The sequence below is a fragment of the Lagopus muta genome, chromosome Z (genome assembly GCF_023343835.1).
Source record: "Lagopus muta isolate bLagMut1 chromosome Z, bLagMut1 primary, whole genome shotgun sequence".
In the NCBI taxonomy this organism is placed as follows: Eukaryota; Metazoa; Chordata; class Aves; order Galliformes; family Phasianidae; genus Lagopus; species Lagopus muta.
In genome coordinates this window covers 53,448,422-53,474,320 of record NC_064472.1, presented here as the reverse complement: position 1 = coordinate 53,474,320, position 25,899 = coordinate 53,448,422, and the positions used below count along the sequence as shown (strand labels likewise).

At 38.2% G+C, this 25,899-nt stretch overlaps 1 protein-coding gene across 6 annotated transcripts in view; it reads left to right on the top strand.

Annotated features, from left to right (window-relative positions):
• Positions 1-25,259, top strand: part of PRRC1 (proline rich coiled-coil 1) — a 28,652-nt gene extending 3,393 nt beyond the window's left edge. For 5 of the 6 annotated variants that reach the window (XM_048932302.1, XM_048932301.1, XM_048932299.1 and 2 more), the window contains 8 exons: positions 3,133-3,249; positions 6,895-7,278; positions 8,474-8,637; positions 12,068-12,170; positions 16,953-17,116; positions 18,142-18,245; positions 20,505-20,607; positions 23,953-25,259. In XM_048932302.1, coding sequence (XP_048788259.1) covers positions 3,153-3,249; positions 6,895-7,278; positions 8,474-8,637; positions 12,068-12,170; positions 16,953-17,116; positions 18,142-18,245; positions 20,505-20,607; positions 23,953-24,162 — 1,329 coding nt within the window. In that variant the 5' untranslated portion in view covers positions 3,133-3,152 and the 3' untranslated portion in view covers positions 24,163-25,259. Of the gene's footprint in view, positions 1-3,132; positions 3,250-6,894; positions 7,279-8,473; positions 8,638-12,067; positions 12,171-16,952; positions 17,117-18,141; positions 18,246-20,504; positions 20,608-23,288 lie in introns of all 6 variants that reach the window. The other variant, XM_048932305.1, reaches the window with a different exon arrangement.
• The last annotated feature ends 640 nt before the right edge of the window (positions 25,260-25,899 follow it).

Genomic DNA, 25,899 nt, shown 5'->3' with positions numbered 1-25,899 from the left:
ATCAGTAGATGGCAGTACTGATGTAATTTTTGCCTCCTAGTACATACTTCGCTTTGGTTGTTTCAGAATTTTTCCTTTGTCTCTTTAGTTTATTAATACAAAGTGTTCTGGTTTGCAAGAAGGAGAAGAAGTCTCTTTTGTTGTTGTTATTTGCTGGGTTTTTTAAGTAATTTTTTCATCTACTTCTGTTTCATTATGTGGCTTTATTTTGAAAAATCTTCGCTGACCATAAAGCAGCACTAGAGCAAAGGGGTGAAACAAATAATTTAGTAAAGCTGATATGATGTGCTTGTGTTTTCTGTCTAAGCAGCCTAACTTGCAGATGTGCAGCATGGCTGCTGTGATGAACATTCCATAGAAAGTTAGGTGCATTAAAAATGTGTCTGTAAAAGCAGAAAATCTCACCGTAGCTTTCTGTAATGATTTGTATCCTTAAGAAATGAAACTGAATTTTTGAGAGCTCTTGGCAGTTGATTCTGTTTGTGGCCTGGAGTGTAGATAATGATTTTTTTAAAAAGTATTTTTTTGTTTATTTAGAAATCACTTAAGCACAGGCTAGTTCCACATTCAGCAGTAACAAGGAGTTCCGGAATTTGTAGGATTCTGGAATTTCTGGAGCTTTTATTCATCTTCTTTGAGGGAAGTTGGAAACCCTTGCTGGAAAGTTTGTTGAGGACTGAAAACTGTTGAAATCTTTGATTTCCTTGTGTTTTTTGACTTCCTTGTGTTTTTTTTTTTTTTGTTTTTTTGTTTTGTTTTGTTTTCATTCTTTTGTGTCTCTTACATTCTGCTTGCTTCCTGATTTCTGATACACAGCTGTGTTCAGGCAAGCCATTTATATTCAAGTGCTAATCTGAATCCATATGTGCTGCAGAATTAGTTTTAATTATATACCATGGTGGATTATTTTGACATGATGAGCTATTATGTCCCAATTACATCTGTTATTTTTCTTTCCTTACCTTTTGCGTATTCTCTTCTCTCTTTTCTTAACCATTTAAAAGAAGACAAAAAAAAAAAGTTCATGCAGCGCACACAAACTGCTACTGACTTATGTTGAGAACTCAGTGTTTAGAAAGCTGCTGTTTGTGCAGGCTGCCAGGTCAAAACTTCACAATGAGTTTGATGGTAATGTGACATTTCTCAGTCCTATCTTCTATGGGTCTTGCTCTGTTTCCCTCTTGAGGCTGCTTAGATAAGTGCAGAAGAGTATCTTGGGGTGGAAGGGACTCGGGAAACAGAAGTAGATGGAAAATGTGAGGAGATGCATGAGCCACAAGAAAAAGACTGTGGGAGCATTTAGGTTTCAGAGTTCTCTGGTTGGCAAAGGGTTGGGAAGGTGAAAAGGAAAAGAGTGAAGGATTGGGAGGGGGGAACAATATATTGCAGGCAGCTGTTGTTATGTGCTACGTGTGAGGATTAAGGAGTTTGTTTGCCTTTCCACCAAACCAATTACAGAAGACTGTGTTGTGTACTTGGCTCAGAGGACAGGCATAGGGGAAATGGAGCAGTGAGCTTCTGATGGTACTGCTCAGAGGGCATCCATCTTGTTGAGGACAGTGCCTAGCAGTGAGTACTCAGGACCATACGGCCCAAGGTAGGGAAGCAAGTCCTACAGCTGTCAGACTGGACTCCCCCCTCATGCTGTCTGCTGGCCATGCTGCATCTGTGGGTTGTTGGCTATCTCACAGAGGTGGACAAATGAGGAGAGAAAATGTGAAAACAACAGCACTTTTGTTTGTTTGAATTAAAACTGTAAGTTCTTCATGGAGCTCTTGAAGAGAGGCTCCCTGGAATCTTTTCAGTCACTGTACATGGCCACAATATTGAACTATGTTACTAGCTGAAATTAAGCAGCAGATCAGCAGAGAATTGATAAAACAAAATGTTTCTAGGAGATTTTGGCCAATGATCAGTTGCTCAGTGGAGAATTCCTTCATGCTTTGCAGTGAGTAGTTGGGAGAAGAATGACTTCAAACGAAAAAAGCTTTTACAGGAGGGAATGTAAACTCATGTAACTTGATTAAAAGGCAGAATCTTATCAGTATGAACTCTTCTACATTGTGAAGTTTAACAGAAGGCTGGGTGCAGTTCCTTTCTAAAGGATGATAAGGCGGACGTGCTAATTTTGTACAGACAGCCTGGACCCCACCAATAACTGTCCTGCCCATCCTGCCTAAAGAGAGGCTTTTAAGTGGATTAAAGAGTTGTCCTCATTTTTTAAAGCTATTTTGTTCTTATTTCTTTGAGAGAAAGAGGGAAGATGTATTTTTGCAAGTGCAATTAGTCTTATGTATGTGAGTTTTTTTTTAATCACATTACCTAATCCTTTTCCTCCACAAATTGTTAAGGGAATAAGCTGGCATTTCTCAATAGCTGCTCAAATAGCGGATATTGTGTAAAATGCTTGAGTGTCTCAAATTTTCATACATATAATTACTTTATGTAGGATTTTTCTTCTGTTAAAATTTCCTTGGGAAATTTTATCTCAGAGAGTGGTGCAAGTTGCTGCTGTGCAGCTTACCAGGGTTGGGAGGAAGCAGGGCCTCTGCAACCATGCAAGTATTGCTTTTCTAACTGTTGCCTTTTCTTCATCTGTAGCTTCATACTCCCATTTATTTTTTCTTTAATAAGCATATAGCTTTACTTTCTTGGAAGTAGAATATCTGCAGGTTTACTCAGAGGAGCTACGAAGTAATTGCAACGTAACTTGGCCTTCAAAATACAAGCACATTTTTTTCATTTCTGACTTAAATGGTCTGATTTTTGGGTGGTGCTGTGTGGAGCCAGGAATTGAACTCAATAATTCTTATGAGTCCTTTCCAACTTGGGATATTCTGTGACTCTACTGTTATCAGAATAGTATGATATTAATATATATATAAATTACATATATATATATTTATATATATATAAATAATTTATATATATATAAATTTTTATATATATATGTAATATAAAATACTGTGATATTTGATATGATATCCCGTCCCCCACCCCTGGAATTGGAATTTAAATTACCTTCTCTGTAGGATAACTTAACTTACTGTGTTGTGGCCCTCATACTTTAGGGGAAAAATCTTTGATACCTTTCTGCAGGTATGCTTTTTAAATTTTTTTTTTTCCTGACAGGTTTTTGTAGCTGAAGGAAAATGATGGAAGAGAGTGGAATAGAGACAACTCCACCTGGTACACCCCCACCAAGCACAGCAGGATCTACTGCTGCCTCTGCTACGCCTGTCTCATTAGGTAAAGAAACTTATTCTGCAATCACATTTAATCATGTGTTTTGAAGTACAGCCATTCATCCAAAAATGTGTCACAATCAGCATGATTACGATGCTCTTCGGACTAATTTGGAGAATTAAAACTATTTTTTAATCATGGAAGTCTGCTTGTTTGGCATTTTTTTGACATACAGAATATTTTAATCGTATTTTTGTTCTTGAATTTTTTTAATGAAGTTACGTGTGTACACTTGCAGTTTTTTTAAGGATATGAGTCCAGAAAAATTGTAACTTACACTGCAGTGTATAATTAGAATATCAACGTAGAAAGGTGTTAAAAAACAAATTTACACTCTAGTAGGGAGTAGTAGTAAGCCTGGATAATCTTTTTTTAATACTGTAGGTGGAAATCAAAGCCATGTGTATAATCAAAGAACATTAGGATGTTATAATCACAAAATAAACAAGAGAGTTAGGCAAAGCAGACTGTGATAACAAAAGAGAATAAATAGAAGGCTTACCCCTATCCTGGGCTCACTCACAAAACACCAGCAGAGGCAATCTCCAGAAGAGATCCTTCCCCCCTCATAGCCAGCTCTTAAATAGGTCAGGAGGTCTTAAATAATAGGTCCTGGCTCCACCCCTTCCGGCAGCACAGGTGAATTGCCTTCAGCTGTGCTCCTCTGGCTGACTCATGGCTTGCCTCAGGTGATCAGAAGTTCAGGCCGTGACTCAGCAGTTCCCATACACCATGTGTGCATTGTATCTGTTGTTTTTTTTTTTCCTAAGAATCTGAGCAGCAAGTTCTGAATACCAAATATTTCTTTTTTTTTTTCTGGTACATCTTCTAGTTTGTGCAGTGATCTCCAGAGTGCTGTGTATTTACCCTATGGGGTGTGTAAGGCAATCCACTACATTGTGAGAAGAAATCATTAGAACTTCTGTTGATATATGTTTTTATCCATTCCAGTTCCTGCAATTGAGTGAAGTAAGAAAACAAGCTTTATGAGTAATATTTGCCGTAGCCCTGCAGCGTTTACTTGATTGGTCTGTGTGTCAGTGACATGTTGTACATGAGATGTCCTGATGAAAGGGTAGATGTTCCCTAACACAGACAGCTTGAGCAGTACTTCTCTTGCTTGGTCACTTTCCATGTACTGCAGCGTTGTCTGTGAGGGTTAGTGGATTTATGAATTATGCTATCTAGTTTTAACTAAACTAACCCTCACAAAATGGACATGTGGCCTAGAAATATTGCAGTGAAGAGATCACAGATCGATTATAGTGTTAATTATGTGACTGCCAGTGAGCAGCAAGGAAATGACAGAGCTGACACTTCTGCTCCGCATAAGAGTGTTTGTCAGATCTAAGAAGTTGGCCAACCTCCTACTACCAGTATGACCCCACTGAACCACATGTCCCTTAGTATCACATCTAAACATTTTTTTAACAACTCCAGGAATGGTGAATTATCCACCTCCTTGGGCAGGGGAGCAAGAAATGCAAAAAGTGCTAGAGGATGTTTCTGATGCAGGTAATTTTATAAGAACAACTAAATGGTAGAATCTTTACAGTACTTTAAGATGAAGATTTATCATGAACATCTTTTGTACCACACGGATGTTTGTTTGCTTTGTGGTAAAGTGCTTTAAAGGATTGTTCAGCTTAAAGATGAATTAGAATCATAGAATCATAGAATTGCTCAGGTTGGAAAAGACCTTAAAGATCATCGAGTCCAACCACAACCTAACCATACTACCCTAACTCTTAACAACCCTCTGCTAAATCGTGTCCCTGAGCACCACATCCAAATGGTTTTTAAACACATCCAGAGATGGTGACTCAACCACCTCCTTGGGGAGCCAATTCCAGTGCTTAACAACTCTTTCTGTAAAGAAGTTTTTTTCTGAGTTGCGTATTTTTCTTCTCTAAAAAGACAAAATTTCTGACCTGTTCCATAATGACAGTGCCAGCACTGTGTTACCTAGCAGATATTTTCAAAAAAGGTTGTTTGGAAATGTTTCCATCATTATGTAATGCTTTTGCTGAAAATGATACAAGTATATTGCCTATACAAACTCTCACATCTGTGCACTTTGATAACTTATTTAAAAATCTTCAAAAGAATGGGTTTGTGGATTTTGAGTGGATTTTGAATCCTTTTCTTAAAATATTAAAAATTCAACGTTATTGTACATTCTGTTTGTTTCTTATTAACTTGCATGAATTTACAAGCTGAATTTAAAAAAAAAAAACTTTGTGTAATTGTGAATGGGAGTGGAAAATGAGTATCCTAATGTAGTAAGCACAGTGAGTGATGTGCTTCCTCCATGTGGATCTATGTATTTTTGTGAAGCAGCTTTTCCACCTATGACAGATATTAAAATCACATGTCAGAATAAACTGACCACGAGACCAGACCTTTGAATCAGTCTATTGCAAAGTGTTAAACCAAGATTTTAAACAATAGTGAGGCTTATTCAGTCACATTTTTCTCACTAAAAATTCAGTATTAATAATAGTATTATGTGGTATATTAATGCTTGAATTGAAAGCATGGGATACTGTCCCCACATAGCATCCTTGTCTCTAAAATGAACAGACACGGATTTGATAGCTGGACCACTCAGTGGATAATTGGTGGGATGACTGCACTCAAAGAGTTGCTGTCAGTGGCTTGACGTCCAAGTGGAATCCAGTTATCAGCAGTGTAACAGGAGTTAATATTGAGATTGCTGCTATTTAATGTCTCTAATGCATGGAGTATGGAATTGAGGGCACTCTCAGCAAGTTTGTGAGTGACACTGAGTGGTGAGATCAGTATGTTGGAGGGAAAAGATGTTGTGCATCTTTTCACAGGCTTCATAGGCTTCACAGGCTTGCGAAGTGGGCCTGTGTGAAACAGATGAGATTTAACAAGTCCAAGTATAAGGTCCTCAGTCTGGATCAGGGCAATCCCACACCTGAATACAGACTGGGACAAGAGCTTTTAGAGAACAGCCCTGCAGAGAAGCATTTGGGGTTTCTGGTGAATGAAAAGCTTGATATGAACCAGAAGAGTAATGGCTTTAAACTGAAAGAGGGGAGTTTTAGGCTAGTTTTTAGGAGGAAATTCTTTACTTAGAGTGTGGTGAGGCATTGGAACAGATTGCTCAGAGGAGCTGTGAATGCCCCAACCTGGAGATGTTCCAAGTCAGGTTGGATGGGACTTGAGCAGCTTGGTCTAGTGGTAGGGGCTTTGAAAATGAATGACCCTGTAGGTCCTTTTCTACCCAAATCAACTGTGCGTGTGCCCAATTACTGTTTCTGGTACATACTGATAGTATTTAGATGAGTGATATTACATTTCAGGAAGAATGGTGCTAGCTATAAATTTCTGAGGCAACCTTCAGCAACTGTTAATTCAGTAGACAAATGCTAGCTCATCTTCCTAGCTTAAGGCAAATAGAGTAATGCAAAGCTACATGGCTTACATAATACTGTTACTAGGAATTGATTGAAGTCAATGTTTTTTTGCACATTTATGCAGAACTAAAATTTCCTTTGAAGGGCAAAAAGCAGATGATTTCAAAACTTGCTTGTAAAAACCTAACCAATTCTCTAACTGAATCAGTTAGGCTAAGGCTTAATACTTCTAAAATGTTTTTTTTCTTCTTCTCTCTCCCAGCTTTATCCAGTCCGCTTGCTACACCAAGCATATCATCTCCGGCATACTCTCCACCTTTGCCAGCTGCAGTGGCTCTGCTTCCTCCTCCTATAATGACTTCAGCTACACCTTCATTCGTGCCTTCTGCAGCAGTTTCTACTATTGCTCCACCTCTGGCTCCTGCCCCAGCTCCTGTTACCTCTTCAGCTTTTAGTACCTCTCTGCCCCAGTTCTCTGCACCTCCTCCACTAAGCTCCACAACTGGTTCTGGTCTTTCTGTACCTCCCACTGGTCCACCCATTTCAGGATTTTCCCTGTCTTCAACCTATGATATTACCAGAGGTCATGCTGGTCGAGCACCACAAAGCCCACTGATGCCATCATATTCTGCACCTCCAGTTACAGGTAACTTTTTGTTTGTTTGTTTACCTTTTCGTTTGTATGCTTTTATATTGATGAGAGAGACAGAATGAGGGATCTCTTGGGTGTTTTTTTCCACCACTCTGCTGGAATCCTACAAGTTCAAATTCTTAGTATTCCAGCTACATTTAATTAATGTAGCTGCACGTGGCAGAAGAGAGAGTAGCCTTTAGAACACAGACATGGTCTGGAACAGAGTTCCCTTTTGCTGAGTTCTACTAGTATCTAGACTTACAGAAAAAACATTTTTTGAGAGCTGTGTTTTTTGTTATCTTGCACAGGAAAGTCAGCTGAACATGAACAGAGAATCAATTCTAGCCATTGTAGCAGTATCTCAGGCTGTAATCTCATATATAATTTATCTATAGTAAACTGCTCTTCCCATGAGACCAGCTTCTGTTTTCTTGTTTCCAGTCACTAAATTGCATTAGGGCAGCTAAAAATAAACATCTTTTATGCAAATGGTTGCTGTAGTTGCTGAACTGATGTCATTTTTGCTAGTGGAATGGAAACTTGGCTGTTGGATATCAGGCCATGGTTTTACTGATGCTGGTGATATCTCCTTTAAGTGGTCTGTATTAGGCAAATGTTTATAAAGACCTCTCATTTGGGTAATATAAGATAAAAATAACTCTTGATTTCTTGTGTTGGAAAATGCTGGATATTTCTATTGTTTTTCTTTTGTCTTCTTTAAAATATGTAAAGATTTTTGGTTGTTTGCTCCTCTTTCTATTGCTACTGTTTTCCAGTGTGCAGGGTTAGAAATTTTCCTACCTCTTTTTATTATGTATGAGAACATTCCTGTCTCTTTGTTCAAAGAGCAACACCCATTTCTCTTTTTCCTCTGCAGAGGGCTCTAGTGAATATCTGAGTACAATAAAAAGTATCATTATTAAACTAACCTGCTAAGAAAGAAAACATTGTTTAATTTCACATGTGATGTACAGGCATTCTCAATTCTATTGGTAGACATTGTTTGAACGTGTTTACAGTGGTTATATCTGCTAACTTTTAACAAGCAGAATTGTTCTGGGACCTTCAAGAAATGAAGCAAATCTGCCCAGTATTCTTTTATTCTTCCTGCACAATTTCCTATTAAACAATGCCAGCTGCTGCATTTTAACAAGTATAGTACAGCAAAATAAATGAACATTTGTGTTTTATTTCTCCTTCTTGCTAGGTGTTTTGGCAGATCCTATTACTCAACAAGCATCTTTCTCATCACCTTTGGCTTCTGGAACGGGAAGTGGTTCTGCAATCACTTTTCCTGAGGAGCATGAAGACCCCAGAGTGTCTGCTGCCCAGAGTGGAGCACCTGCTGGAGGTCTGTGGGGGTTTATAAAGGTACGTTGTTTGTTTTTTTTTTCATTTGTTACCATTCACAAGGAGTTGTGACTTCTTACTAACTGTAAGATGTATGTAGGTCGGAGATTGGGGAATTGTTAATTATGATTGAGCCATAATGTTCTCAGTGTGTTAGCACTCTTGTTTTCTAAAGATCAGATGAAATCTGGGAGGCTAATAAGTAATGACTGCAGAAATGCATCCTGGATTCAGTGCTGATGAACTAGCATCATAGTTACAGCACCTTGTTACAGTTACCTTGTTTCTATTATGGAACTAGTCTTAACTTTGTGCTTTTTTTATCTCTGGTGTTTTTAACAAATCATTTACCTTTCTTAAAGATTTCCTTTAAATTAGATAGTGCTTAAAAGAATCTAAAATTGACAGATTGTTGGATTGGGATAGGATGAGACTATTTCAGTTCCCTGAATCTGTCTAAGATGGCAGTCTTACATATAAGTTCCAAGATTGGTTGGCATATAGTGTATCAGAAACAAAGTTGATACTAATGTAATCACCACACCCCACATCTTGAGTACTTGTTGAGCAATTGAGACAGTACCTGAATTTTCAAGAGATTTGTATTTGCAGTTTGCCAATATGGAAGATTCTCCATCTGTTTGGATTTCTGTTGACTTAGCATCAACTTGATAGAAATTCCAAATCTAATTGCATTACAGTTCACAGTGTTGTGACAACTTTGTGCTCTTCGTTGATAGAAAAATGTAGATTATTTGTCCCTGCTTTGTGATAGACCAATGACCATAAAGGCAGTCTGCACAGGAGCAGAAACAACTCCAGCTTTTCAGGAACCTGATAATCTGTAGGGACAGTATATTATAATTACTAGTTAGGCAGCCAGGCTGCAAGTATTTGTAGAAGTCTTGACTCCAGACCTGGAACTTGTTACTACAAATGTTTCTGAGGATCTCGTAGCATTCCCTCAGTTCTTTTTAAAACAACATTCAAGCTTTCAAACTGTGAGGGAACTGAGGGAGAAATATTGCTGGTCTTGTCCTTGAAGGCATCTTGTGGGTAAATGAGAAATCACAAGAACTTAGATATCAGCAGATGGATGCTACCATTCAGAAAAGTTTCTGGGGTTGTGTGCGTTGACAGGGAAACAGTTGCTGTGGGCTCTGGCTCCAAAACTTCCATTATACTAGCATGAGTAATTGTTTAATTTTCTTCACCAAATTCTGTAACCAGACTTAGTGTTCTGCTCAGTGGTGAGACTCAATAGTGAACTATTTCACTGTGAGATGTGAGGAAATTAATAATTATTAGTCATTCTGTAATATCTCAGTAGATGTAGGATTGTGATTTTTTTTTTTTCCCTCTGTTAAGCTTGCAACAAAGAAATAGTATTCATACAGAATCACAGAATCACAGAATCACCCGGGTTGGAAGGGACCCCAAGGATCATGTAGTTCCAACCCCCCTGCCTAGCAGGGCCACCAAACATACACATTCAGATCAGGTTGCCCAGGACCCCGTCCAGCCTGGCCTTAAACACGTCCAAGGACGGGGCATCCACAACCTCCCTGGGCAGCCCGTTCCAGGGCCTAACCACTCTCCTAGTAAAGAACTTCCCCCTAACATCCAACCTAAATCTTCCCTCCTTCAACTTAAAACCATTTCCCCTAGTCCTGCTGTTGTCAGCCCTTTTGAAGAGTTTACTCCCCTCCTGGGTGTAGGTTCCCTTCAGGTATTGATAGGCTGCAATGAGGTCACCCCGCAGCCTTCTCTTCTCCAGGCTGAACAAGCCCAGCTCCCTCAGCCTGTCCTCATAGGGGAGGTGCTCCAGCCCCCTGATCATCTTAGTCGCCCTCCTCTGGACCCTTTCCAAAATCTCAATGTCTTTCTTGTACTGAGGGCTCCACACCTGGACACAGTACTCCAGGTGGGGCCTCACAAGAGCCGAGTAGAGAGGGACACCTCTACACATCACCTCCCTGTCCCTGCTGGCCACCCCTCTCCTGATGGAGCCCAGGATCCCATTTGCCTTTCGAGCTGCCAGAGCGCACTGCTGGCTCATATTCAGTCTCTTGTCCATCAGGACCCCCAGGTCCTTCTCTGCCGAGCTGCTCTCAAGGACCGCTCCTCCCAGCCTGTACAGGTGCCTGGGGTTCTTCCGGCCCAAATGCAAAACCCTGCACTTTGCCGTGTTGAACCTCATCAGGTTCACCCGAGCCCAGCCCTCCAGCCTGTCGAGGTCCCTCTGAATGGCATCCCTTCCTTCCACCGTATCAACCGCACCACTCAGCTTGGTGTCGTCAGCAAACTTGCTGAGGGTGCACTCAATTCCCTCATCGATGTCATTAATAAAGATGTTAAAGAGCACCGGTCCCAAGACAGACCCTTGGGGGACACCACTTGTTACCGGCCTCCACCTGGACATAGAGCCATTGACCACCACCCTCTGTCTGCGGGAATACCTATGTCATACCTATGGGAAAGAAGCCTCACTAAGGAGAAGTTGTTCAGGGATGATTAAAACTTCTCTGATTCTGGACTTAGTGAAAATATATGTTTGTATACTAAGCAAGTGCTTGTTGAAAAGAAGGCATACACAGTGCTACCATGTGTAATGCTTGTCCTGTAGTGAAGCAAATGTAATCATATGCAGTTTAAATGTTACACTTTAAAGAGTCAGTCTACTGAAGAAATTTTATAAAAGGTTTCAGTAAATTGGTTTTCGGGCTTTATCTGTCAGTTACTCAGCACTGCTGTCTTTTTTTCATCCTGTGACCTTACCTGGCTCTAAATAAACTTGTGAAGAGATGCAGACAATCATTAAAACTGCTTGCAAGACGTAGGGTAGCATATGTATTTATATTTAATCATCTTCAGGGTTTGTCAGCAGCTCCACCTATGATTTGGCTGGAGTGTACAGAGCATTTTTTCCATATTGTTTAGAATCTATTTATAAGCTTTCAGCTTAATTGCCCTAGAAATATTTTTTAGTAATGGATTCAAAAATAGATCGCATTGTCTTTAGGAAGGGTAGAAAAGAGACCTCCTTGGCTTAAGTTAGCACAATCTAAATCTAGCTGTGTGGGCTTACCATGCCTGTAGTTAGCTTTGGAAACCTGCAACCTCACTAAATGCTCAGGGCTTCTTGTCCCAGAACAGGACTAGATCAAGTGTGTTGCCCATCACTGCTGTTGAAGATGTTTCTTTTCAAGTCATCTGAGAAATGCATTAATGCAGAAGAGATGGTAGAGATGGTAGAGATTGTATCAAGTGTATGTTGTACCCGAAGAGTTGTGCAGTGATAGTCTTCTCCTGTAGCATTACACACTGATGAGTGAGATACACTAGTTGTTAAAAAAGGTAAATGTGGTAAGAAAAAGGCAAGACAAGATTTGAAGAGAGTTGTTTGTTTGCTTTGTAACTGTAACATGGAAATCTGTCTGATTAAATGCAGGGTGTAGCTGAGAATCCCATGGTAAAGTCTGTTCTGGATAAAACCAAACATTCAGTGGAGTCCATGATCACAACACTGGATCCCGGCATGGTTCCATATATCAGTAAGTATTTGTGACAAGCCATTACATAACATATGCAAATAATAGGTTAATTTAATAGCATGCTGCTTACACAGTTGAAGTTCCTGTATGCAGTATGCTAATTCAAAGGCAGAATATTGTACTGATTTCTTAAGCATATTGTCCAATGAACCACTTACTCTGGAGATTCATTTCTTTTATTTGTGTCTTTAGGTTCATTTGGCTTCAGTATTTCACTGTAGTTCATTTACTGGCATAGCAATGCCCTTTTAATACAAATTGTGAATAGTGAGGAAATAACAAATAAAAAAAATTGGTGACAGGGTCTTCTGTATAATCTCTTTGTTCCATACTTTTTTCTCCCACTGTGTCTCTATGTAAGTGTTATGAAGTTTAAATTATTCTGTGTATCAATCCTATTGGATCACCTATTTTAATTTTTTGTAAAATTACACATTAATATTAAAACAAGTCAAAAGATTGGCAGATTGGTAAAATAAAGGTATTTATATGACTCTAGAGACTTTGTTCCAATTTTGATGTGTTTCACTGGCAGTATTTATTTATTTATTTATTTATTTTCTTTTTAGGGAATGTAGCAAATTTAAAGTGAATCAAATGAGTAGGAAAGTTAAAATTTTTAAAAACAGTTCAGTGAAACCTGCTGAGCATTTATGAGTGCTGAGCCTGGAAGAAAAAGCACGATATTTCAACTGAACTTTGAGAATTACTAAGAGGGAGAAACTTCATGGTATTCTGCAATTTTTGTTTTTTCTAAAGTAGATTGTAAGTGATGTAAGGTTTCTATTTCATTAAAATACGTAAGTGAAGACATAACTTGTCCAGGATGGTGGTTTTTTTCATCCAGAGAGACCTGAATAGGCTGGAGAAGTGGGCCCATGAAAACCTAATGAGGTTCAATAAGGCCAAGTGCAGGGTGCTGCACTTGGATCAGAGCAATCCCAGGTATTTATACAGACTAGGGGAAGATCTCCTTGAGAGCAGCTCTGTGAAGAAGGACTTGGGGGTCCTGGTGGATGAGAAGCTGGACATGAGCCAGCAGTGTGTGCTTACAGCCCAGAAGGCCAACTGTGTTCTGGGCTGCACTAAAAGAGGAATGGCCAACAGGGAGAGGGAGGTGATTGTTCCCCTCTACTCGGCTCTTGTGAGGCCCCATCTACAGCACTGCGTCCAGGCCTGTACAGGTCCCCAGTACAGGAAGGACGTGGAGCTCTTGGAGAGGGTCCAGAGGAGGGCACTGAGATGATCAGAGGGCTGGGAGCACCTCTGCTATGAGGAAGGTTGAGTTAACTGAGATTGCTTAGTTGGAGAAGAGAAGGTTCCAGTGAGACCTCATTGTGGCCTTCCAGTGCTTGAAAGGAGCTTATAAACAGGAGGGGCAACGGCTGATTTCAAAGGTGAATAGTGATAGGAGAAGGGGGAATGGTTGCCTGAGGAGGTTGTGGATGCCCCATCCCTGGAGGCATTCAAGGCCAGGCTGGATGTGGCTCTGGGCAGCGTGATCTGGTGGTTGGTGACCCTGCACATAGCAAGAGGGTTGAAACTGGATGATCATTGTGGTCCTTTTCAACACAGGCCATTCTGTGATTCTATGATCTTAAATCTAAGTGAATACCTCCCAGCAGCTCACTAGTGAGATCTGTCAGAATGCAATGACATTTTTGTACTTTGACACAGTATTCATTGGACAGGAGAAGCAGTATGTACAGAAGGAAGTCATTTTAATAATTCATTTTCTTCTAATACTCAGAGGAAGCAAGTTCAGCAGTTATCTCAAAGTTCTCTGGATGTTGGAAAGGAAGGTAGCTGCGTAAATCTAGATTCTTGTTATACTGCATTTATTTTGTAGCTGCACTTTATGGAATTAGGACAGAGATTTGTAAACTTAGCAAAATTTTGGAATCAGTGGAAGTCTTTCCCTCAATAGCAAGAGGCCCCATTCTCTCTGCTCTCACTTCATTGCTGCAATTTGAAGCAATTTCAGATTCCTCATGCCAAAGACTGGAAGTACCAAAGCCTCTTGATGAGGTTAGTTAAAAGAATATTTTCACGTGCACAAATACTACTCCACTAATCTCTTACTGGAAAACGGCTGAACTATTTCACTGGTTCATTGTAAGTATCTCAGTCTAAGGCAAGCACACGGAATGGAAATTTTCTGTCTGTATAGTAAATGTTTTGTCACATTATAAGCATAAAAATCATTATTTTTATGACAAAAAAGGACAAGGAATCTTAAATTTTCTGTGGAACTGACAGTTTATAGCACGAAAGATGCAGTGCAATTTCCTGTATATAGGGACTTTAGTTTAAGTTGGTGTGGCAGTTCTGTCTCTGGATCAATGAAATTCTTACATTTCGGGTTTTCATATTTTTGTATTATTGTTATGCGTGACAGATTCATTCATTTCATTTAATGCTGTAATATCTTTACTTTTTTTCTGTAGTATCTGTGTCGAACAAGGATATACTCATGATATGTGATGAACATAATCTATACTTGTGTGGAACACAAGCAGGAGTTTCTTAGTTACTATTCCTAAGCTAGTATGCAGTAGCTTATTACATATGTTATGGGATAGTTTTCAGTAGTTGCTTTAAAATTTCATCAGCAGATTTTCTATCCCAGGAGCATGCAAACAGGACGAATTTCAGCAAAAGCACATTTAGTTAGCTTGATTTCTGTGAAGAAAAAATCGATGAGAAAATAGATTCCTTAATGTATTTACTGTCATTGTTTTTCCGTGCTTAGAATAACTGCTCCAGAATTCAATGGTGTGTACATACAATTCCATTCAGTAAAATTAGCGGATATGTAAAAAAACAAGAAAGCTTCCAACCCTAAAAAGAAGTTATATATGTTGTATTACTATTCTGACATTTCTGGCAATTCTTCATTAAGCGAAGATATTTCCTGTAATCAAAGTCTACTGAGTAATATGAGCCAAAGAATAAAATGTTTGTTTCTTCTTTTCTTTGAAATTTAGGCATCAAGCTTTTTTTTTCTTTTTTCCTTTGGAGGGCTGATGTGGAGCTAGGATTTTTTTCTTAGCTTGAGATAAAGACTGTGGACCCATCAGCAGATGTAATGAGGTGGAATTCAGTGTTTAGCAAAACCACTGGGCTTTGCTCTTTTTTTCTTTCAGGTGTAGTTTAACTGGGTTTTGTTAAGTCACAAGGTCTTGGTAATGACAGGTTAAAAGTCTGTTTCTTTACTAATTTGCTGCTCTTGTTGAAGAAATGCACCCTTGGATGACAAAATCATAGATTGTTTTAGGTTGGAAGGAACTTGTTGAGGTCTTCTTGTCCAAACCCTCAGCTCGAAAAGGGATCATTAGAACCATGTGCCAAGAACTGTGTCCCAGTGGGTTTTGAAGGTATCCAAAGAGGGAGGCTCCACAACCTCTCTGGGTAACCTGTGCCATTGCTCTCCTGAACATTGCTGATGTTCAGGAGCAACCATTAGTGTTTCAGCTTATGCCCATTGCCTCTTGTCCTGGCTCTGAACACCTCTGAAAAGAGACTCACTGTGTCACCATTGTACCTTTCTGTCATTTATTTGTATACATGAATGAGGTCCTGTGAGCCTCGTCTTCTCTATGCTGAAGAGTTGCTGCTTGTCCTCCTTTCCTTGGAGAGATTCCCCAGTCCCTGAAGCATTTGTGTCAGACCAACATTCTGTTTGAGCAGAAGCTACAGGAGGTGCTGTTTAATAAATGACCACAGAGCTGGTGACTCACTGTAGTCTGTTCCCTTTGGGCTCAATTATCATTCACAGCCAATGGACTAAAGATGAAGAAAGGCATGTCCTGACCTGTTGCTTTTAATGCATGTGGACATACTGTCCACGTGTTTATTGCAGTCACTTAAACGTGCTGATGCAATTTACTTACTCTGACATGCAATGTTTGAAAAAAGTTCAAGCTGTTTTTAAGAATCCTTGTTAAAGTGCTGATAAGTTTTCTGAGATAATTTTGCATGTAGTAAGTTTGACAGTAAAAATTACCTAGCTGTGATAGACAGCTGTGAGGTACAACTGAATTCATGAGTCTTTAGAAATGTTCTTAGATTTCTTTTAATTCATGAAATGGTTTTGTTTTATTATTAAAAAAAAAAAAACTTAGTGAAAACTCATTATTCTTCATGGAACTCATCCTTTTCATATGGAAATTCTTTAGAAGTATTAACAATTTCTTGGATCCATGGATGTTTAATAACTAAAAATGCTACTAACTGAAAAAGAGTTGTGGGAAGGAAGGTGAGCAACAGGAAAGTGTTAGAATTTTGCAGTCCAAACACTAGGAGGAAGTAATGTGATCACTTAAAAGTTTACAAAATTTGACAGTTGTTCACTGGATTCTATTAACTGAATCTGTGTTCTTCCTTGCTTTTGTAAGAAAGAATTTCCATATCACATCAACACTTCTTACTGCTTCCCAAAATGACAAAACATCCCTAGAAATAAACGTTTTGAGTTATTGTCCTAAATCCATTAGCTGTCATTGAAGGGTCTCCTTTTTTTTTTTAGGGTACTGCACATCTCCAAGTTCCTATTGTTCTTTTTGTGTTTGTTTGTTTTTTAACCTATAAATCTCTCAGCTCATCATCTAACTCTTCCTAATTTATGCCTGCTTCATGAAACAACTTTTGTGCTATGTATGAGAAGGAAAATACCAAGTGAAGCATACACTTCAGATGTGGGGTATATTTGAACTAGCTTTAATATGAATATAGAGAAATACATATGTACACTAAATATGTTTTTTGTTTGTTTTTTTAAAGAAACTGGTGGAGAACTAGACATAGTGGTTACTTCTAATAAGGAAGTAAAAGTTGCAGCAATTAGAGATGCCTTTCAGGAAGTCTTTGGGATGGCTGTTGTTACTGGAGAGGCTGCACCGTCTAACATCGCACCCCAACCTGTGGGCTATGCTGCAGGTTTAAAAGTAAGTCAATAGGTAATAATGCTGAAGCATCTCCAGTGAAAAGAGAGATTGTAAAAACGTTTACCTTAAGGAATCTGACTACGTGAAGGGAGATCAACTTGTAAGGTAAGCAAACCGCTGCATTTTGTGATCGTTGGATTGTTGTGAAGTGGCTTGCTGAAACAAGTTTTAATTTATTGCTGTAAATATACTTACAACAGATGAAGAATAGTTTTGTAAACCTACTTACAGTTTCATTGGCTGCCTCCCTATTAATTCAGCAGATGAAAGATAGCTTGATCAACGTCACAGGAATCTTCCCAAACAGATAATAATAAGGATAATTAAGAATAATAATCCTTAAAAAATGAGAATTCACTGTGCAGAAAGGGTTAACAAAGAGTGTTTCACGAGATTCAAAAATACCCAGAATATAAATATAAGGTGTATAGGTGGAACCACTTGCTGACCAATAACCAAAAATGCTGCAAAAAAACTATTTAGCATTCTGTTTCTTAAATATAAGAAAATTATCCACTTATTAATAATGAAGTAATCTCTCCTAACTGATGTGGCAGTGTTCACAGCAGCACGAAGCCGCATGTTTTCTCTATGTATTTCTACTGCTGTGTCATGGTAGTATTTTCATTACAGCCTGAGAGTGATAACAGGCTTGGTAACAGGTTCTGCTTTAGTCTTACAATCCTGGTAAAGGATTCAGAACAGACAAATCTTATGCTGCAGAAATGGCAGTGGGAGTAACAGGAATATATGTTTATGCTTTAACTAGTAGTGAAATTTGTTACAGCTACAGCATGCAAAGAATTCCAAAGCTAATGTAGATCTTTTTCATGAAAAAAATAACAAATGAGTCTTACAACTTTTTTTAACTGCTGGGGGTTCCATTCTGAATTTATTTTTTCAGTGCTGTTTTATTTTTTCAAACCTCTCATATTTTAACTTGAAAAATACATTCAGTTGTTGTTCTTTGCATTTGTCTGCAAGTACTGTGCTGTGCTTTTTTTTTGAAGAGACTTGCTTTTCAGGGAGCCCAGGAAAGGATAGACAGCTTGCGTCGGACAGGAGTAATACATGAAAAACAGCCTGCTGTGTCAGTGGAAAGCTTCATTGAGGAATTACTTCCTGACAAGTGAGAACTTTAAATATATTCCAATGAGAGGAGAAAAGAAAGTAGAATGCTCTTTATAGACTTGCAATGGCCTACGAGGAGTTACTAGCAGTACCTATCTCAGCAGAAGACAGGAGACACTCTGTGTTCAGTACTGCTCTATCAGACTTTATTTTGGTGGTGGTATTCAGCTTTTTTTCCATACATCTTGATAGCTGAATAGACAAAATCGTTGTCTGTTTCTTTCATACTATACAAGTACTGAGCTGACAAAATTAATTAGCTGTTGTAAAACCTGGAATTCGGTAGTAGCTTGCTCACTTTTGTGATTGAGCTCTCCTCTCTTGCTCTGAAATTGTATTTTATTCAGAGAGCATATTTGGAGCTGTTCTGGCATTTGCAGTAATATGACTTTTTCAGATGCAAGATTGTCATTTTCCTTTCATTGAGAATGTACAGTTTGTGATTTTTTTTCCCACAAATATAAATATTGTGTTTTCAAGTATATTGTAACCTGTATTTCATAACATTCTTTTTGTCATTTTTAATTGTTTTATAATTAGCTTCCAAAACATTAAATAGTTGTTGTTGTTGTTTTTTTCTCTTTCCATCTTTGCGTTTTTCTTCAAGTGATGGAGTCTTGATTCATTTGTTTTCAATATTCTCTGCTCTTGCTTCATTTTTAAAGTTACATTTAGTATCCTTAGTGGAAGATGGATGGTGAATTTTCTGCAGTAAATAGAATTAGGAACCATTTTCATTTTTGTTTAGTGTTCACTTCCATCTAGTCCAATTGAGATGTTTTATCATGTGCATGAAGGAGTAACTCTGACAACCAGATTTCTTTTTCAAAATAATTGCTATTCTCTTCTTTTGAATTTACTAATTCCTTAGTCAGATATTTTTTGTTTGTTCATAAAGTAGTCAACATGATTGAGCTGGCTTAGAACTGCAAGTAATTGAAAGAAATGCTAGCTTTTCTGCCCACGCTTTACAGGCCCCACAAACATTTTAGTCTTCAATATCAGTTACAGTAGAAATAGAATAACTTAACACATGATTTAATTCTTATTGAACAGGTGATTTTGGAAGTTTCCCTGCGCAGTGCTATGGAAAACATTTGAACTATTTTTGACCCTACTTTTTCTGCAGTTAAATGATAGGTCATAGTCATTGAGAGAGCAGAAAGACATTACTTCCCTTCCAACTGCGTATGCTGGATACTATTTGCAGAAAATATTGCAGTGTTCTTTTTCTGTTATGTTTCCCTTCAGATTCAAACTACTTTATAAATTGAGAGCACTTCAACAATGAAGCTGTCTCAACTGTCTTTCATAGTTGCAGGCAGGAGTAGTGCTCTATCAGAAGTGCATCCCGGTGCTGTTTCCCCCTATAAAAGAGGGTGGGAGTGAAGCATTTCTTCCTCATTTGCTGCACTACACTCTTGTTCTGACATTTAGCTGTTGTGACTGCCAGTCATTTCTTAAAATCGGAGTCTTGTGTTTCTATTCAGAAGAGCAAGATTATTGCTTTCCACTCTTTAAAGGATAAAATACAAGTTATACACATAAAACAGTGACTGCAGTATTTTGCTTTCTAACTCTTCTGTGATTCTTGGCAATGCTTTTGTGTTTTTGCTTTCCCGGAGTGTTTCTGCTCTGGTATCTCAACTGTACAACTGTTTTGGGAATTGTATACAGTGAGTCATTGATGCATTGCTCTAGTTTTGTTTGGATCTTATCAGTGTTGTCAGTTTGTTGACAGGGAGAAATGATTTAATGTTTTGCAAGCTAGATACAGAAATATTTTGGGTACTGCTTCAGTAACCACTGCCATTTTTTCAGAGTGATGCCAAGCTGTTCCTGTGACTAAATAACATAAATGTTCATAGTAAGGTTAGATGTACCAGAACAGTCTTCTAAATATACATCGTGAATGAGAAACCAGGTTTTTAATTGTTAGGGAAGGCTAAAGTAATGAGAAGCACTCTTGCAAGGACTATGTCAAAAATGTCCAAAATAATGTAACTTGCATCCCCCGCTTTCCCTACTTTCTAGTTGTCTTAATATTTCCCATCTACACACATGGACTGTAATTACATATGAATAAAAATGATTTATACTAATTTTACTTTAAAATTACAAGATCTTCATGAAACTTTATTACAAATACCTGTGCAGTAGAGTTTACTAAATAGCTGAGGTGTAATTTGAGTATTAACGTGCTTTTAAACTGAGTGATTTTCAGTACTCAAGTGTGAAAACTTGCATGTTATTGCAGGTGGTTTGACATCGGATGTCTGATTATTGAGGACCCGGTTCATGGAATTCATCTGGAAGCTTTTACCCAGGCAACACCAGTTCCTCTACAATATGTTCAGCAGGTGAGATTATTCAGATTATTATTTTTTTTAAACCAACGGTAGATTCATAGTTCAGACATAAGACTTCAATTTTAATCACCTTTATGATGCCAGTTCTTACTGTTGCTCCACTTAAATCTTTTAGTTTATGAAATGAAGATAAACATGCTTCTGAGTCATGTGTATGTACTACCTGAGGTGTTTAGTCTTTTGTGGCAAAGAAAGCTTTGTTTCAGAGTCTCATTCTGCATAATTTGGCGTATGGAAGTATTAGTTTTACTTTTCTATTAAAAAGAATTCTGAAAAGAAATTAACTGATAGGAAATAATAGCAAAAAAAAATTACTCAAGAAGAAATAATCCCTCCAAAATGGAATATAATTCTATCATTGTTCTACTTCCATCTCTCTGGCTCAGTGACTAAAAATAAACCTTACCAATCTTTAAATAGGTAAAATAAGGATACTCTCACTTCCTCAGGTGAGAAGGGAAAGCTTTGCAGCTCAAATGATGCACTCAACAAGTGCACCAGGTGCATGTGGTAAGCGCTCTTACCCACCCAGAAGATGTGCTTTCCTTTTTGTTTTTTAACTTACTTGGCAGAAGTTTTTGAGTTTCATCTAATCTCTGCAAAATTATGCAATAGTGAATTGTGGACACAGGCACGTTTTATCAACTCAGTGAAATAGCTAACATTCCATTTAGGCATGAGCTGAGATGACTCAGCTTTTAATAAGTGTTCATAACACCTAGCTATTAGGTGGTTTATTACCAGCAAACTGATAGCATACTGTATTAGCTAGTGTTCCTAGAACTCATTCCTGGTAGGTACGTCTCTAGAATTGTGCACTGTGAACAGAGTCATACCTAAAAAGCAAGTCAGATATCCTGTTTGGCCTGTGCTATTCTGACAAAGGTTTGAATTTTCTGAACTATAAAGATAGAAGTCTTGGAAAAATTGTGTTTCATCCTGTTGTGGAAATAAGCTAGCAGTGTGATTTTTAAATACCAGCAGTAGCATTTTTTCATGAGATCACTTAGGTTTCCTGGACTTGCACTAGAAATTACTCCAGACTTTGCCCACTGCATGTTGCCTGACAGATATGAGCCATACATTAGTTCAGAAATTTACTGGTTCTGTAAGGAATTAAAAAAACAAAACAAAAAAACCACACCTGTTTAGTGTTTGATCCATGGGGACTGTTTAGAGAAAACAGATAGCAGTTGTTTGTTTGGTCATACCAATTCCAACAGAGTGATCATTTACTTGATTGGCTTTAGTTCTTATTTTTCAGAGATGTTAGAACTATGAGAAGCTGATGAGTAACAGCAGAAGAAATACTGCTCTAGTTTTCCACAGTGTTCTCAGAAGGGGTGTAGAAAGACATGAAGCTTCAGAAAAATTACTAATCAGTGCTCACTTACCTCAGTGTATTTGCCTATCTGAAAATAAGCACAGCTGTGTGAAGTTACTGCATAAATTGTCACAAGTCTACAGATCATTGATACGAATTAAGCAATTTTTTAACATAGAACACAGCTGACGTTTGCTTTTGTTTTGTAGAATATATTTTGTTATTTAAAAGCAGTTCTTAATGGATTGACTTTTAGAGTAATTTTTTCATAGAATCACAGAATGTTTTGTGTTGGAAAGGACCTTAAAGCCCACCCAGCCCGTGCTGTGGGCAGGGCTGCCCCCCACCAGCTCAGCTGCCCAGGGCCCCATCCAACCTGGCCTTCAGTGCCTCCAGGGAAGGGGCACCACAGCTTCTCTGGGCAGCTGTGCCAGGGCCTCACCACCCTCTGATGAAAGGATTCCTTTGTAATATGTAATCTAAATCTCCCCTTTTGTAGTATAAAACCATTCTGCCTTGTCCTACCACCATTAGACTACATAGAACTCAATCTCCCTTTTTATAAACCCCCGTCACATATTGGAAGGCCACAATGAGGTCTCCCCAAAGCCTTCTCCTCTCGAGGCTGAACAAGCCCAGCTCCCTCAGCCTGTCTTGATAAGAAGGTGCTCCAGCCCTCTTATCATCCTCATGATCTCTTCTAGACCCTCTCTAACAAGTCCATGTTCTTCTTTTGCTGGGATCCCTAGGTGTGTACCTTAAGACTTGTACTAGCAAGACTAGTGAAAAATTATAGTTAAATTAATTTATTCATAACGCATGGCAAATCATTGACCTTTTGATTTTTTGCCTTCAGCATACGTGTTTGTTACCTTTATTCCTGTTATGCATCTTCTAGAATCAATGTTTCTCTCAGGGTTGTGCAAGAAACTTTTGTATAAATCCAGTACAATATCTTTAAATAAAATCTAAATGGCAAAGGGAAAAAAAGTCATTTTATAATTGTGTTTATGACTAAGAACAGAGGAGAAACATGCTTTAGATGATAAATGTTATTTGTTTTTCGCAGTACAAAAGATTGAATATTAGAAATAAGAAAAGCAGTTACGTTCCTCATAATTTTCACTGATGGTGTGTTTTATTCTTTTAAGTAATGGGAACAGTGATAAAAGTATCTATACAGAATCCACAGAGAATGTAACTTTTCAGAGTTAGACTGTTATGTGGACCATAATGGAGATAGTGTAATTAGATATTCATTGCCTACTTCCAGGTAGATCGTTTACTTTTTACTGACAGTATGTTGTGACTAATTAGAACAAGTATTGAATTTACTTTTCCCTTTCAGAGGAGTCTGCCTCTTGTGTGCTTTTCGGTAACAGATTATTTCCATATTGGAACAGAGTGGACATTCTCACAGACTTACATATGCTGTTATTTTACAAGGCAGTAAATGAACTTTAGTCTGCTGTACATACAGTGGAAACACAATAAGTCGGTTATTTGTCAGAGAAAACCTGTATGAAGAAATTGGCCAGTAGTGCAATTCTGTGAAGAAATAAATAATATTCAGAAGAGTCTTACTGAGGCTGGAAACCTACTCATCTTTATATACGAGAGTGGCCAGAGGTCGGTGCCTGGGATGAGCATGAGAAGAGATAAAGGTGGTGATGCTTATACTGCTGTTTTTCTTCTGCATCAGGGAATTACAGAATGTGCTCCCTTGGTGATCTCGTGTATAGCTCTGTACTCATTTTCTGCCAGACTCAGGTGTCTTGTTACTTTTCTCTTTTGAAGGGGACAATTTATCCATCTTGGGAGGGTAGCAGTTACTTTTTTAAGTAGTGTTCTAAATTATGGGGCAGTATGAAATGTGGATTCTGATATTCTTTTATTTGCCATGTAATCCTGGTGACGTGAGAAGGATACTTCTGAAAGTTGGTAGTGGTGAAGATAGAAATAAAAGTTCTGATTTCATACTCTGAATAACTACTTCTCAAAATGTCATACAGGCTAAGAGTCTCACGCCTCAGGACTACAACCTGAGATGGTCGGGCCTGTTGGTGACAGTGGGTGAAGTGATTGAGAAGAACCTACTGAACGTCAACAGGACTGATTGGCACGTGGTGTTCACTGGCATGTCCCGCCGGCAGATGATCTACAGTGCAGCCAAGGCTCTAGCTGGGATGTACAAACAACATTTGCCACCTCGGACCGTTTGAAAGAAGATTGATCTGTGACCATAAAGAATACTGGTTTTAATCCTGGAATTGTAAAAGTTACATATTCTGATTCTAAGTGGGGATACAGCACAGATTTATAATCTACTTGTAAACTGTATTTTACTTTTTGAGAAGTGAAGGTTGTTTCCGGAAATGAGTAATTCCAGTTTTTGATAACTGTGTGATTTCCAGTATGATTCATAAAAGAGGAAATCAGAACAAGCGTATTTATGACTAGGATAATAGTGTAACAGTTTATGAAGTGGAATGTGCTATTACTTGACACCTTAAAAGGCATTTGGTGTGATGTTTAATATTTTAGTTACTCGGTAACTTTTTCTAAAGATGGGGATTGTTGTTTAGCTACTTTTCTTAGTAATATAAACATGTTGGCAGCATAATGTGTATGTTGTACGTGCGTTTCAGTGTAGGGAGGCAACTTCTGTGGTGGATGTTTCCATAAGGCCTGTGCTTACGTGATACACTTCACACCACCAAGGCTTGGTGTACTTAAGTAAGTTCTCAGGACTGAAGCTGCCTAGTTCTGATAACATGTAACAGTAAATTGCTGAAGAGCACAAGTCCATGCCCAGGTGGTTGAAGTCTGGACTAATGAATTTTTGAAATACAATTTTCCAAACAGCAACTTCTTCTTTCTTTTCCCTCGTTTTTTTTTATCTTTTTTTTCTTTATGTATAGCTTTTCTGTAGCGGAGATGCGATCCATCTCCAGCTAAAACGCAGATTTATTGTTGCTTCTGTGGCTTTTAGATCAGATACCATATACACGTGAAATTATTTAGTTTCCTCTATTAAGTTACAATTGTCAACAATTTGATCTAGAAAATGGTGGGATGTATATCTCTTGCTTTGTTATCCTGCATTTTCTATACGTTTGTAAGTCTTAAAGGCATTCTTGTTGTCATGGGCTGTTTTTTATAAAAGTTTCTGGTCTTGTCTGATTTGTTTTTCATGGCTAAGAATATCTTCTATCCATGCTCACACAATCTGAAATCTTTATTCAGAAATATGGAAGTAATTGTGAAGAAAATATTTTGTTAATAATACTTTTTTTAAGAAACAAAGAATAAATAAATACTTTGTTTGCCTTAAACAGTTTTTTAGCTTGTATTCTTTTGCTTTTACCTTTCTTAGATGCCTTCAAAGGACATTTTCTTATACAATATACTGTTAAGTCAGCTAATACTTGTACTCAGTGCAAGCATTTCTATTTCCAAATAATATATTTCGCCTTAATTGGCTTAGTCAGTAAATTAACTGAATAAATTTTCCTAGAGGACTGTATCTATTTTAAAGATGATTATTTTTTTGATGTTGCTGATGAACACCATGTTTGCAAAAAAAAAAAAATAAAATAAAAAAAAAGGAAAAGAAAATCTCACAACAAATAAAAAAACAAGCCCAGAAAATGATTCTTGAGCTTGTGAGATCTCTCACTGGGAGGACTTCCTAGTATCATAAGCTAAAATGAGGGTATGTAGACTTCTGATTTATATTGAGTGAAGCAAAGCTCCTGTATTCCAGTGGGAAACTGTATGTGAACTACTTTGAACATCCACAAGTCCTGAGGAGCTATGGGATCCATCCAAGGGGATCATCCAAGGGTACTGAAGTAGCTGGTGGCACAGGTCACCAAGACATCCTTAGTTATTTACCAGCAGTCCTTGACTAACTAGAGCTGTCCCAATTGATGGAGATTAGCAAACGGGAAGAAGAA